This window comes from Porites lutea, chromosome 8, assembly GCF_958299795.1.
Source record: "Porites lutea chromosome 8, jaPorLute2.1, whole genome shotgun sequence".
Lineage (NCBI taxonomy): Eukaryota > Metazoa > Cnidaria > Anthozoa > Scleractinia > Poritidae > Porites > Porites lutea.
In genome coordinates this window covers 9126342-9140078 of record NC_133208.1, presented here as the reverse complement: position 1 = coordinate 9140078, position 13737 = coordinate 9126342, and the positions used below count along the sequence as shown (strand labels likewise).

At 38.8% G+C, this 13737-nt stretch overlaps 1 protein-coding gene across 1 annotated transcript; it reads right to left on the bottom strand.

The window, feature by feature from the left end:
• Window positions 1-138: 138 nt before the first annotated feature.
• LOC140946403 (uncharacterized) lies at window positions 139-8816 on the bottom strand. Its single transcript, XM_073395519.1, has 2 exons — window positions 8724-8816; window positions 139-1552 (listed from the first exon to the last, which is right to left on the bottom strand). The coding sequence occupies exon 2, from the start codon at window positions 1493-1495 to the stop codon at window positions 665-667; it is 831 nt and encodes a 276-aa protein (XP_073251620.1). The 5' UTR covers window positions 1496-1552; window positions 8724-8816; the 3' UTR covers window positions 139-664.
• Window positions 8817-13737: the final 4921 nt, after the last annotated feature.

Below are 13737 nucleotides of genomic sequence, written 5' to 3'. Positions count from 1 at the left end.
CGGCTTTCCAACGAGTCTATTGTTTAGAATACGCGCAATTCGTATATCATGCATAGATTCATTTGCAGCTTAAGCGTATAGCAGTCGCATTTGCCCCATTGGAATAATTTGGTTTTCAGCTTAACAACAATTAACGGGCAAATGCAGTTCCTGCAAATGAATCTACCCTGGTAAGAAGATAAGAACGCGGACGTTAGTTTTGACACCAACGGGTTCTTTTCAGCTTGCAGTCACGTGACCTATCTCATACTGTGATACAACCTTTAAAATGCCAGAGACTGAAAAGAACATAAAAAAGCGGGTCTGCCAATTTCTAGGTTTAAAACGCTAAACAGTGGTTAAATAACAGAGAAAATACTGTATCTAGCAATGGGAAACCCTACTGGAACGCATTCATAATTGTCCACATTTTTCCCCATAACTTTTTCCACAATTTTTCCACATTCTGACAGCAATAAAATCTTAGTCTTCCGTGTCAATCATTTAAATATCGGCTTTCTAGCTAATGCTGGTATTCTTTAAGTTTTATCCCATAGTTTTTTCATTGGTCAGGTCCCGAGATTGCAAGCTGCAAATCATGGTCTATTCCGCCCTATAGAAAAGGCTTAGATCGTTTTCTAACTAATCAGATCTTTTGGGACTTGATGATGATCTTCAACAGTTATCACAACACTCGCACTTCTAAGGTTTCAGTCCTGTGTAAAAGTTCATGCTTCTTACAACTTGCCGACTGGTTAAAGCACTTACCACAATAAGAGCACTGATAAGGTTTCTCTCCTGTATGAATACGTTCATGCTGTTTGCAATGTGAGGGGGAGCGAAAGCACTTGTCACAATACTTGCACTTATAAGGTTTTATTCCCGTATGTGTAAGTTCATGCTCTCTGCAACTTGCTAACTGGTTAAAGCACTTTTCACAATACTTGCACTTGTAAGGTTTTTCTCCTGTGTGTGTCAGTTCATGTTGCTTGCAATTTGATGTCTGCGTAAAGCACTTTTCACAATACTTGCACTGATACGGCTTTACCCCTGTGTGTGTCCGTTCATGTCGGTTGCAATCTGACAACCGCGTAAAACGCTTATCACAATTCTTGCACTGGTACGGCCTAACCCCTCTGTGTGTCAGTTCATGCCGGTTGCAATTTGTTGACCGGTTAAAGCGCTTGTCGCAATACTTGCATTGATAGGGTCTTACTCCTGTGTGCGTCAGTTCATGCTTCTTGCGATATGATGACCAGGTAAAGCACTTGTCACAATGCTTGCATTGATAAGGTTTCACTCCTACATGTGTAAGCTCATGCTCCTTGCGGGTTAATGACTGCTTATAGCACTTATCACAATATTTGCACCGATAGGATGTCCTTACGGCGTGTGTTAGTTTATGTTGCTTGCAATGTGATGAATCAGCAAAGCACTTATCACAGTACTTTTCCTTCTTTGTTGATTTAACCCTTTCTGTTGGTTTGTTGATTTTTTGCTCTTTCTTTCTGTACATCCCGTATCTGGCTGATTATAAATGCTTTTTTTTTGTTCCTCTTCTTTTTTTGTTTTGCTACAAATAGAAAAAATGGAACTGGTTTAAACAAAAACCTAAAACTTATTTCTTGCCTATAGAACAATGACTACCCACAAGTTTCACACCTTGTTCGTTTATACGAGTAATCAACAGAAATGCAAGGTAGTTACCTTACAAGGAATAATAATAAACCAAATATATTTCCAAGATTAAAAAACTGACAGGTCTAGATCACAAACAGCTGGAATATTCACCAAAAACTGTGCTCCCCACTGGCAATTTTTGAACACAATTAACCTTTTAAATGCCTATGGGCAATCAACATACAATTTCTCCCTGACATAGCAATACGCAAACAGTCAACAACACTCAGGAGAATTGAGACATAATCACTAAACTATGCTCATATTTTAGAAAGATTTTCACACTTATGCTGCAATGATGCCATGATGTAGGTAAAAGAGAAGGGAATTTCTATGTTGATATAAACTATATTTTGCCCTCAGCGTACAGTTACTTTATATTATTTTTTGTCATTAGCCTGTGGGTGTAAATATGATTCCTGTTTCCTTGAAAAATTCACACCTTTAAGCTATTTGCCATGCAACGACTTTCTTGTTTCCCCATTCTTTCCTGCCTCTAATTTCTTTATCGCTAATGCTATGACGAGGCAGCAAGTAAGGAGACCAGGACCCATGCAGTTCCCTGAAAGATGGGCAAGTGTAAAACAGGACGAAGCCAAATTTAGAGCAAATATTTTCTAGTCTACTCGTAGGAACATGTTATTTAAGGTAATAAAATATGGTTGAGCCTTACAATAAGATCCAATAATGACAACACAAAATGACACTTTAAACAATAGAGGAGGGTAAATATTCATTTTTGTGGATTAAAATCTTAATCCAGGAGACTAATGCAAGTTGGCTTTTAAGTCCTGTGCCTGTTTTTCCATTATTTTTTTTCTTTATTACCTTTTAGTTACCATGGCACAGTGCATTTACTATCTTTGTTCTCTGGGTTCTCATTTAATTTCAGTGCTTCTGAAATGGGTAATTATTAGGCAGGGGAGGGGGGGAGGCTCATAAGAATGGAGCTTATTAGAAGGGAGACTTATACATGTAGGGAGAAGAGCTTATTAGGGAAGGGGTTATCAAGACTGAGGGGGTTTAGCGGGTGGGGTCTAATAGGAGGGGGCTCATTAGGAGGAGCCTCAGTAGACAGTGAGATTATTAGGAGGGGCTTATTAGGAAGAGAGCTTATAAAGAAGGGAGATTATTGGGAGGGGAGCTTTTTAGAAACAGGGTTATTAGGAGGGGTTAGTGTTCACCTAATGGGAGAATTTAGAAGGGGGCTTATCAAGAGAGGAACTCATAAGGAGGGGGCTCATTAAGAGAGGGATTATTGGAAGGGTAGCTTATAAAGAGGAGAGATTACAAGGACAGGGTTTAATCAGTGGATATTTAATGGGAATGGGGGTTATTAGAGGCATTTCCTTTATAAATTTTGGTCACCCTTTTTCCAAATTCATCATTCCTTAAGATACATTGCCATGTTAACTGGTAATGAAGAAATAACAGTTGTTTTAAGGTGACTCGACCCAGTTTTTTTTAGGGGGTACCATCCTACTTTGAAGCTCTCTGGTATCCCCACCTTTACTTTTATCGTAAGTCTAACACATAGAATGGATAACATATAGATCAATCTACAATATAACATAAAATTTTTGGCGATCGGAATAAATGTCACGTGGTTATAATGCCACGCCCCTTTAAGGTCTGAGTCGAAAATCTGCTGTTGCCAGCATTTTTTCGTGAAAATCTCTCGGCTACACATAGTGCGCATTAGTGCCTTGCGCTGAACAGAGTTTTACCGAAATCGCAAAGACCCAATTCAAGAAATTCAGCGGTTTCCAAATTTAGGTCATAATTTATGCGAAAATGATAAGCAAACTTTACACGGATTATATCTAATAAACTATGAGATTCATCTCTGTATTTTGGGCATTCTTATAACAGATGGGTCCTTAAAAGTCAGCAAAACGCTTTAGGACATTGTAAATGCGCGCGATTTCGAGCAAAGCAAACATTTAGAAATTATAGTTTTCGCTATTTGTTGACGTTTGTCAGCGTTTAAGAGTCAATCTCACGAAAAAAGCATTTTCTTAAAAATTCGTAGTTTTTTTTCCTTCAAATTTTTTCAGGGCCACAATTGATTAACTAACTACCCGGACTCTGAATTTCATGGTCACTGAAAAACTGTGACATTACCTTCTATAAGCCCAAACTTGAGTAAACATTGAAGATTTTTAGCGTTTTGGATGAGTTTGTGCTTTGGGAGTTGTCTATTGTTTCTAGTCTGTCATTATACAGCATTCTTGTCCAGCACGCATGCAATGACCACGCTTGGCTGACTTCCGAATGTTCACGGACATATGATAATTTAGTATAAGAAAATAGAAGGGATTCCCGTGGCTTGCATTAAACCTATGAAAAAATGATATTTTTTAATAGTAAGTAGATTTAGTGTGTAGCACTTCTTGATTTTTTTGCAAAGGCACAAGAAGCACGAGAATTGATTAAAAATTGTGAGTTAAACCTCTATGTATCACGCGATAGCCTGTCTCACTGTACAAAAATTATCATATTCGGAAGTCAGCCAAGCGCGGTCATTGCACGCATGCTGGACAAGAATGCTGTATAATGACAGACTAGAAACAATAGACAACTCCCAAAGCACAAACTCAACCAAAACGCTAAAAATCTTCAATGTTTACTCAAGTTTGGGCTTATAGAAGGTAATGTCACAGTTTTTCAATGACCATGAAATTCAGAGTCCGTGTAGTTAGTTAATCAATTGTGGCCCTGAAAAAATTTGAAGGAAAAAAAACTACGAATTTTTAAGAAAATGCTTTTTTCGTGAGATTGACTCTTAAACGCTGACAAACGTCAACAAATAGCGAAAACTATAATGTCTAAATGTTTGCTTTGCTCGAAATCACACGCATTTACAAGGTCCTAAATTGTTTTGCTGACTTGCAAGGACCCATCTGTTATAAGGATGCCCAAAATACAGAGATGAATGTCATAGTTTATTAGATATAATCCGTGTAAAGTTTGCTTATCATTTTCACATAAATTATGACCTAAATTTGGAAACCGCTGAATTTTTCGAATTGGGTCTTTGTGATTTCGGTGAAACTCTGTTCAGGGCAAGGCACTAATGCGCACTATGTGTAGCCGAGAGATTTTCACGAAAAAATGCCGGCAACAGCAGATTTTCGACTCAGACCTCAAAGGGGCGGGGCATTATAACCACGTGACATTTACTCCGATCGCCAAAAATTTTATGTTATATTGTAGATTGATCTACATGTTATCCATTCTATGTGTTAGACTTACGATAAAAGTAAAGGTGGGGATACCAGAGAGCTTCAAAGTAGGATGGTACCCCCTAAAAAAAACTGGGTCGAGTCACCTTAAGTCAAGTGCCCATTGTATAATCCAAATCTACAAAAGTGCTGATTAGTGATATGGCTTTTGACCCCAGGGGAGGAAACTGATATGTGCAAATAAGATTCTGTGTCCAAGAAAGGTCATCTGTATACAGGAAATAAAGCAGAATGGTAACCAAATACAAGGGACATTGACTTTCCTTCTGTGTGTGGATCACTGACATGACTGTGAACACCCTGAGGTAAACTGACCAAGGCAGAGAAATGTGCACTCTCATTGACGTGCAATCGCATTGTCTACAGCACTCAAATAGCTCAAACATTCATCGAGTGGCTAGGCAAGTTTCCAATAATTTGTTACTCCAAAAGTAATTAAACAAATTTATCAACTGAAAGATAGTCAGTTTGATGTCTGGACTGATTGCTCTGCTCAGATTAGCAAATGCTACACCTTCTCTAGATCAGTCTCTTGTTGTTGTCTATTTTAACAAAAAAACTGCAAAGATAATAAATTTTAGTACAATTACATTGATGATTATTGAAAATAGAGTGCTATGATTGGCAGCCAGATTTGTTGATGTTTCGGAGTCGGAAATTGATCAATAATTCTATTTTCTTGAATAATCATCAATGTAATTATACTAAAACAATTAGACGCCTCAGGCAACACAATCTAAAAAAAAGATAATTCAATGCAGAAAAGAGGTGATAGACAAGGCATTCTGATTAATTTCTAAACAAAAGAACTTAAAGGGAGTTAATCAAATGTACATTTGGATTGGCTAGAACATAAACAATTAATTATGCAGATTTTGTTTTACAACAGTAATTACCACAATGGCAGGGCAGAAGCTGAAATACATTAACCTTAATATTGAGAACACTGTCAAACTCTTGGTTTTTCTGTTGACAGGATGAAACAAGACTAGTAGTGTTTGTATTTACTATGATAAAAATATACTAAAAACAGATATCAGGCGGCAGAGGTTTTGTCACAAAATAAATCAATGCTTTGTCATTCATCCCTCCTGCTAACTGCGTGCACCGCTTGTTGTAAGGACTGGATTTCCGTGACTGGACTGGCAAAAACTGAAAGGTGTAGCTAGACAAAATGTCACTCTTAGCATGATGCTTTGCAGAAGCATGAGAAAAGAGACAATTAAAAGAACCAAATTCACAGTGAACCAGAATTTCTTTTTTCTTATGGAGAAAAGATTTTAGCTTTACTGAGCAGCAGAGGCTTAACTTGGTTATGAATTTATTGCATTTAAGATTGACTGTATTTATTTTATATTTCACAAGTTGTTGATGTTAGCTATTTTAATTTAGGGGGTTCGATCGACTGCCCCTCCTTCCCCAAACCCCTTAGATCCGCCCCAAGCTCTGAACCTGTGAAATCCAGGGTGCCTAGCTTACTGATTCGTTTGAAAAGTCTAAGATTTTCTAGTCGCCTGAGTAGAGCACAGCCTTGTTTTTGCACATTATTGCATTTATTGCTTACACGGGCCGAGTAGCGGTCCCAACTAACTTAAAGGAAGTGAAAAACACAGAAGATTGAAGGGGGAAAGTCTAACGAGATTGTATTATAAACAAACAGAAGTCAAATGCAGGTCCCTGTAATCAAAAGTGGTACTTAAAAAGGTCTTAAGTGATTAAGCTTAAACAATACTGAAATCAAATTTGTGAACTAAAGGACTGGTTTAATACAGCTGGCAACTGTGTAACACCCTTGCAGATGAAAATTTTTGATCACACGCATACATTGTAGCTTCACAGGTATAAGGTATACCAGACCACTAGTTCAGAAGCCATTAACGTAACAAAAAAGACTGGCGTATTTCCTTGAATAATAGTAAGGTTGTCAAAAGTAGCCGGCTGCCGGTGAAAATCGCCACCTACTTGGCTAGTATCGGTTGGCTACTCTGCTTAGCATTTCTTTACGTACAGCATTTTTTAAATAAAATATCACTAGACTGGTAAAGAAACATCTCCTGAAAACTATGGCAAGTGTTTAAGTGTCACTTACCGTTACATTTAATGCCTACACTCACTAATTCACCTTATAATTCACTTTTAGTTTAGATTTTCAGTAATTTTGGAGAGAAAATCGCCTGGAGAGTGCAGAAAACAGAGCGTCTAAATATAAAAATTTTCTGAGGGAGCATGCCCCCAGACCCCCTAGAGGCTTGTGCCTTTGGTGCTCACCAGTTCCTTCAGAGCTGGCCACTTACTTTGACAACTAAGCCGTCTACACCAAAACTTTCTAACAACCCGGTAATAGCTGTCCCTCAATTAATTGCCTCCCTTGAATAATCGCCCACCTTTAAATGTTTAAAATAATCACCTTCCTTAAATAATTGCGCCCCCCCCCCCACCCAACCCTATAGGTTACTTGCTATGGATACCCATAGCAGTAAACCTGGAGGATGAAGCTAAAGTGGGGTCTCATTCAGCAAAACTGATCAGTGACAATAAATTCAAGCTCTGACGCCGAGGACATTGACAGTAAAAATTAATCATCAAACCAAATTTGGAACACTTTAAATGCAACAACAACAACAAGTTTACTCAGTATTACCATTTTGTACAGGTGTTACCGATTAAAATAACAATAAGAAACAACTAAATTTAAGGAAATGAAGATATGATGGAACGGTAGAATTAAATATGTTTCTTTCGTCTTTCAAATGCTTGAAAGATGAAATTAGCAGCTAGCCTGCTGATATGTGAATCAGTATTGTTAAAAAGAAAACAGACTTTATCATGGATATTGTAATTTGTAAATAATGTATTTCGGTCGTTGATTTTAATAAAAAGAGTCTTTCTCAAATCGTTGTATTGATCACAGTGAAATAATATGTGCAGTTCATTGCAATTGCAAATGCCAATGTTCAGTTTTTTTGATTTGATTGTTTTGTGATTTAATTTGAAAAAAAGAACAAAATATTTAGGACACACCTTCTATTGAGCAACATTTGAAATAATCGCCTTCCTCGTATAATCGCCCCCTTTTGGTGCGATAAAGAAATAGTCACCCCCGGCTATTATTTGAGGAAATACAGTAAGTTATCTCGCCAAGATATGTGTGGTCTCAGCAATGCAGGCTTGATCTAAGCAAGAACTCACAATACCTCACCTTGGTCCCTGGCATATCCTAAGATATGACAGCTCTCGGCAAGATGGTACTAGAATTTGGCCCTCCATTCTGACAGTATTCTTCGTAAGAGAGAAGTTATTTTTTATTTGCCCCACCCCCCTATCCCCGGGCCTAAAGGGCTGGACTTGTCCCAGCAGTTGCCGGGGAAGGTGGTGGTTGGGGGGGGGGGGGGGGGGGTTGTGGATGATAACAGGTCAAATTGAACCATGCATGAGGAAAAAAAGGAAAGTATATTTAATGATAAAAAAGCGTTTATTTTTTTTTCGTGTTACTGCTTTTTCGATATTTTTCTATTTTTCTTTTGCATGGTTCGCTGGCTCGCACTGTGTCCTACCTCTTTAAAAAAAGTAATCAACATAACCACGAACTTAAACAATCCCATTTAAAATTGAATTAACTCTCACATTTCGACATTGCTTCCTGTCAATGCCGTAAAGAAGTCTTACAGCCCTGAAGGGAAATGTTAGTACACATTACAAATAGACCTGGGGGCCTAAGAAAAGCGGGTTAGACCTGGTTAGACTAAGCGAAAGAGCTCCATATTGTGCTCAAAGCAGATAAGAACCGGCACTCAGATGTTCTAGGAGGCAAATTCTTACCTTTATAAAGACGTTCAGGCCTAAAGCGATGGCCACTAGCAACGAAGAAAAAGTCAAACACTCACATGCACAAGGACAATTAGACTCGCCGCCATTTTGATCACTAGTGCCCAGGCTTTCTCTTACGACAACTTTTCGAGGACTGGTACTGCTCTAATCAATCCCCGCCGACATCCCCGCCAAAAATCAACTTGAGTCCTCAACATTCAACTTGAGCGACTAACATTAAGTTATAGCACTCAACCTTCAACTTCACGTTTCAACATTCAAAATTAATGATTCAACTTAAACTCCCAAAAATCAACTTGAGTTCTCAACATTCAATTTGAGTGGCTAACATTAAGTTATAGCACCCAACTTTCAACTTCACGTTTCAACATCAGTAAAGTTAATAATTGTCGTCAGGGATTAAACTTCATCGTTGCGAAATCTTGACCTGATTGTGCGGACAGCGTAAAATGTCCGCCAAAATGTATCTTATGTCCAAGGCTGGCGTAACAGGCCAACTACAGGGGTTGTTTCCACTATCCAGTCTCCCCTAGTGTAAAAGGGGGGTCGGTGGGCAAAACACGACTACCTCGTGCCAAAATGCTGCTTGTTCAGATGAATGTTTTCTCTGACGGTTAGATTATAAGGAAAAAGGTTTGACTGAGCAAATGTGATTTTTGTCACTTATTTGATCTTGCGATGTCATAACAGACCCATAACAGGCATATTGATTTTCTACGGTTTTTTATTGTTTCCGCACTGGTCGGCATGATCTCGGATGAAAGAGCGTTCTCTTTAGTACTCTTTAACTTCTTTTGAAATGTAAAGCTCTTTATTGCGGCTGAATAGCTTTTGTCTACCTTGATACCGCAAATCCTCTATTAAGCCCCCCGGGGGGCTTATTTATTTCAAGCCCATTTGACGGGGGGTGGGGGGGTAATAGAGATGGGGGGGCTTATTTGAGGAGAGCTGCATATTTTAAATTAAGGAATGACGATGGTATCAGTTCTCCGCATTGAGTTCCGGCCGTAAAGAACTAGAATACAATGTGCAAAAGCTCAAGTACAAGTAGAAGTTTTGGGTCATGCAGCAGAGCATCAGAATCAAATCCGAACTTCTAGTTGGTAAATAAATCATCCCGCATCAGTCCACACGAAGTTTTACAGTCGTGAGTGATTTTACAGTCTATCATTTATTTGTAAAGAATAACTAGGGGTGGGGAGGTGGGGGCTTAATAGAGAGGGCGGGTTATTAACTTTCATCCCCTGAAAAGGGGGGGGGGGCTTATTAGAGGGAGGGGGCTTATTTGGGAGGGGGGCTTAATAGAGGATTTATGGTAATCATTTACCCTTCATGAAAACGAATGTAATTCATTCTAATATTAAGACAACCTCGTTCCCAGGGTTCTCTTCTACCCGTCCCTACTGAGGAAGAGAGAACCTGGGAACGAGGTTGATATTAAGACCCTTCTCAGATCTGGAAAAAAAAACCCATAAAACGTACAAACACACGTTTCTACAGGGCCCCAGGCCCAGGCCACGCAAAATTGGCTAATGTCCCACCCCCGGGACTGACAAGGGTAGACAAATGCCCCGCAGTGGCCCGGGGGCAGGGGAGGGCTGGGCGCACTTGGATTTGGTTGATGTTACGATCATAACATTTTCCCGTTTTTTTTTTTGTGAAGTTAACTTGTTTTCAATAGAGCGAATTTCAAGTTTTCTTTAAAATCCTTGAAACAGGGAGGGAAGGGGGGGTGGGTACATCAGATTTTAGGTTACACTATGATCGAATGGGGGTAAAAATCAAAACCCAAAAAAATGCTTAGGGTTTCAAACAAACCCTCCATCCCGCCCCACCCCCCCCCCCCCCTTGAAAAAAAAACCCCTGGACCAAAAGTTAACCCCAAAAGTATCCCATGTCGAATTTCCTAGCAATAAAAATTCCCAGAGAGTATTTAATGATATAACAGACACAAAAATAGAAACCTCAGTAATGGAATGTTTGTGTTTGTTTCAGTCATCACAACATTGAAGTGTTGGTTTACACCCTGGGACACTTTGCAGACTAATGACACGATTAGTTGTTTATTAACCGGTTTTATGAAAAATATGCAATGTAATGCGTTAAATATTAAAACGGTCGCAAAACAAGTTTGGTTTTACTTTATTCGCGGAACTAAACGGCCGGGATATGCGGGTATTATCTCGGATATTATCTCAAGCTACCCAAAAAAATACTTGCCAAAATTTTCCTACCCGAAAAAATCCCGAAATCGAAAATTTCAAACCCCCCAAAATTTTTGAACATACATACATACAAAACCCCCAAAAAAATCCCCCACAGAAACAGATATGTACTTCAGAACTCTAGAGTAACGTAACTAAGACACAATCCATCTGTTACCTAACCACCCAAATTTTACTGCTAGCTTTTAACATCAACGGTCAATCGTTGAAGTTGCCTAATGAGTGTGGTCCTACAATTTCGGACCATACGAAACAGCACTGTCGCAATAAACGATCAATGATTACTCCTGAACCCTGAACTCCTGTGATTATTAATACAGACATACATACATACATGTTTTTTATGTGGAGTCTTATACCATAAATAGTATATCAACTATTTCCAATAAAATCCGGAGTACCCCCCCCCCCCCCCCCCCTGGGATCCTGAACGTCACAAAGAATATATATTTTTGTCTTCTGTGTTCGGTGTTCTGTGATTTTTAAAATACTAAAAAATATATATATATATTATTATTATTATTATTATTATTATTAAAATACGCGTGGCGAGACACGTCAGTAAAGGTGGTAAAGTTGACCCGTGTTATAGGGTAACCCTACCTGTGAAATTTGGGTTGTAAGCCCGAGCTATCTTTAACCCGCTTGCTAGGGTACCTATCTATCAGTAAAAAACCGCCACTGCGCACAAGGATAACAGAGCTTGCTCTCAAGCTAGGAAAATAGGAGAAGAAAAAGACAACAACAACTTCTAATTGTTTAAGGAGTGAAGAGATTTCTTAGCAGAGGAAAAAGACCGGGCAGATCGAAAATCAATCGTAAACCAAGCCACGAGTTGATGCCAGACATAAAAAGGAGTTGTAGATACTGAGAGAAGGACAGTATTTTTTCTGTTCTGGCCATTATTTACGAATCTGTAGTTTTAGACTTTACTTGGCAAAGGTAATTTACGTCGAGGAGGCTAATCCGCTTAGCTTAAAAGTTCGATTTTTGACGATAGAAACACTGGCTTCAAAAGTTTAATCTCATGTGGACACAGGACCTATGTATACCAAGGTCTACCAAGTACTGCTCTCTATTAAAACAATTAAGCCATATAATGCCATATGTTGATTTCAATATTTTACACATGAACAATTTTTCTGGTTTGATTTGGCCTGATTTGGTCACTCTTCACCATTGAAAGTTGTCAGAAAAGAGCCGGAGCCTTTTTTGCTCCTCCCAGTTATTAATTGATGATCTTATTGCATGTGATTCCTGTTGGAGTATACAGGGATATAATATTTACCCTTTTATCTCTCGAGCAGGCTCTCTTTTATGGATGGCTGAGTCTTATTTACAAATAATGGTAAAGGGCCAAACAGCTACTTCTAGTGCCTTATTATATTAAGCTGATCAAGAATCCAACAAGGTCTGCATGTTTTGAAGTCCTCACTATAAAAAATGCCTTGAATAATTCAAATTAGGGAGAGGGGGAGGGAGGGGAGGTTGTAATAGGAAAAGTAATAGAGAGGTCCTATATTGTTTTAAAATAGGACAGTTAAAAGTGTCAACAACCTATATGTATAAATTTCTCAATGAATGCCTGTGTTTTCCCGCTAATACATCCCTCAGTGCTGTGAACATGCATGCATAAGGTAACTGGCCTTACTACAAAGTTCTGTAGCATGACCATTGTCTTCAGGTTGTTCACTTTTAAAAGGCATCTTGGGTATGATCTTAATAGTGTTTCTAGCATCTTCTTATTCCTTATTCATATGAGACACAAAACTGACTCAGTCAATGGTTCATAGTCTGCACTGTTTGGAATCAGACACCCAATCCTTTTCTGCAAGGTTCTCATGAGGGACGCGCACCTACACTCAAGTTCTAGTTGATAACCCCTCTCCCCACAATTTCCCACGAAAATAATAATGAAAACTATAAATGACCGCCACTTTACCAGAAAGAATTTTCAATTGCATGCACAGTAAGAGCATAGACAATCGCAGACAAGGATTTCGGCAGCATAAAGTTGGCATATAGCTAAGATGAAGAACTAAGGTATACCCCTCCCACCGCCACCACCACCACCAAAGTAAACCAAAGTAACTACAATAAAAAAGGGCTTTGGTCTCATCATGTGGAAAGTCATTAGTTTATGGTAGCATAAGCAACCTCGTCCCCAGGGCGCTTTTCCCTGGCTCTGGAAAGCCAGGGAAAAGCGCCCTGGGGACGAGGTTGTAGCATAAGCTGATGTTAAGGAACCAATAGTTCGGATAATCATAATGCCAATCAGTGAACACTTATTGCTATACTAGGAACAATCATATCTATGTTCTTTTGTCACAATATTCAACACACATATTTAACAATTTTTCCTCGAGCCCGAATGGGCTCTGAGTCAATAGCTCATGAGGCTGAAGGCCGAATGGGCTATTGACTCAGAGGCCATGAAGGCGAGAGGAATTACTTTTTTGGTAAAATCCAACTAGTTGGTCAAAAATATCCAGACAAAACAACTTTAGTTAGTAAAACGCGATTCAGCCGCCATTATTTTGGTATTCAAAGCTGGCGCTTTTCGCTACTAGTGGGCTATAACATAAAGCATAGTAGTAGCTCAACCAATCAGAATGCAGCATTGATAATAGACCACTAGTTGGATTTTAGTAACTAGATTTAGCCAGGACTAAAAGCGAAGCTCCCATTAATAAATTTATAATTTAAATCAAACACATTTGGGCACATTCATGTGACTTTTGAGGGAAAGGCTAAATGATGTTATTGAAAAATACTTTGCA

Bases quoted from the DNA above. Each gene is read 5' to 3' on its own strand.
- LOC140946403 (XM_073395519.1), bottom strand. From the start codon at position 1,495: ATGTACAGAAAGAAAGAGCAAAAAATCAACAAACCAACAGAAAGGGTT.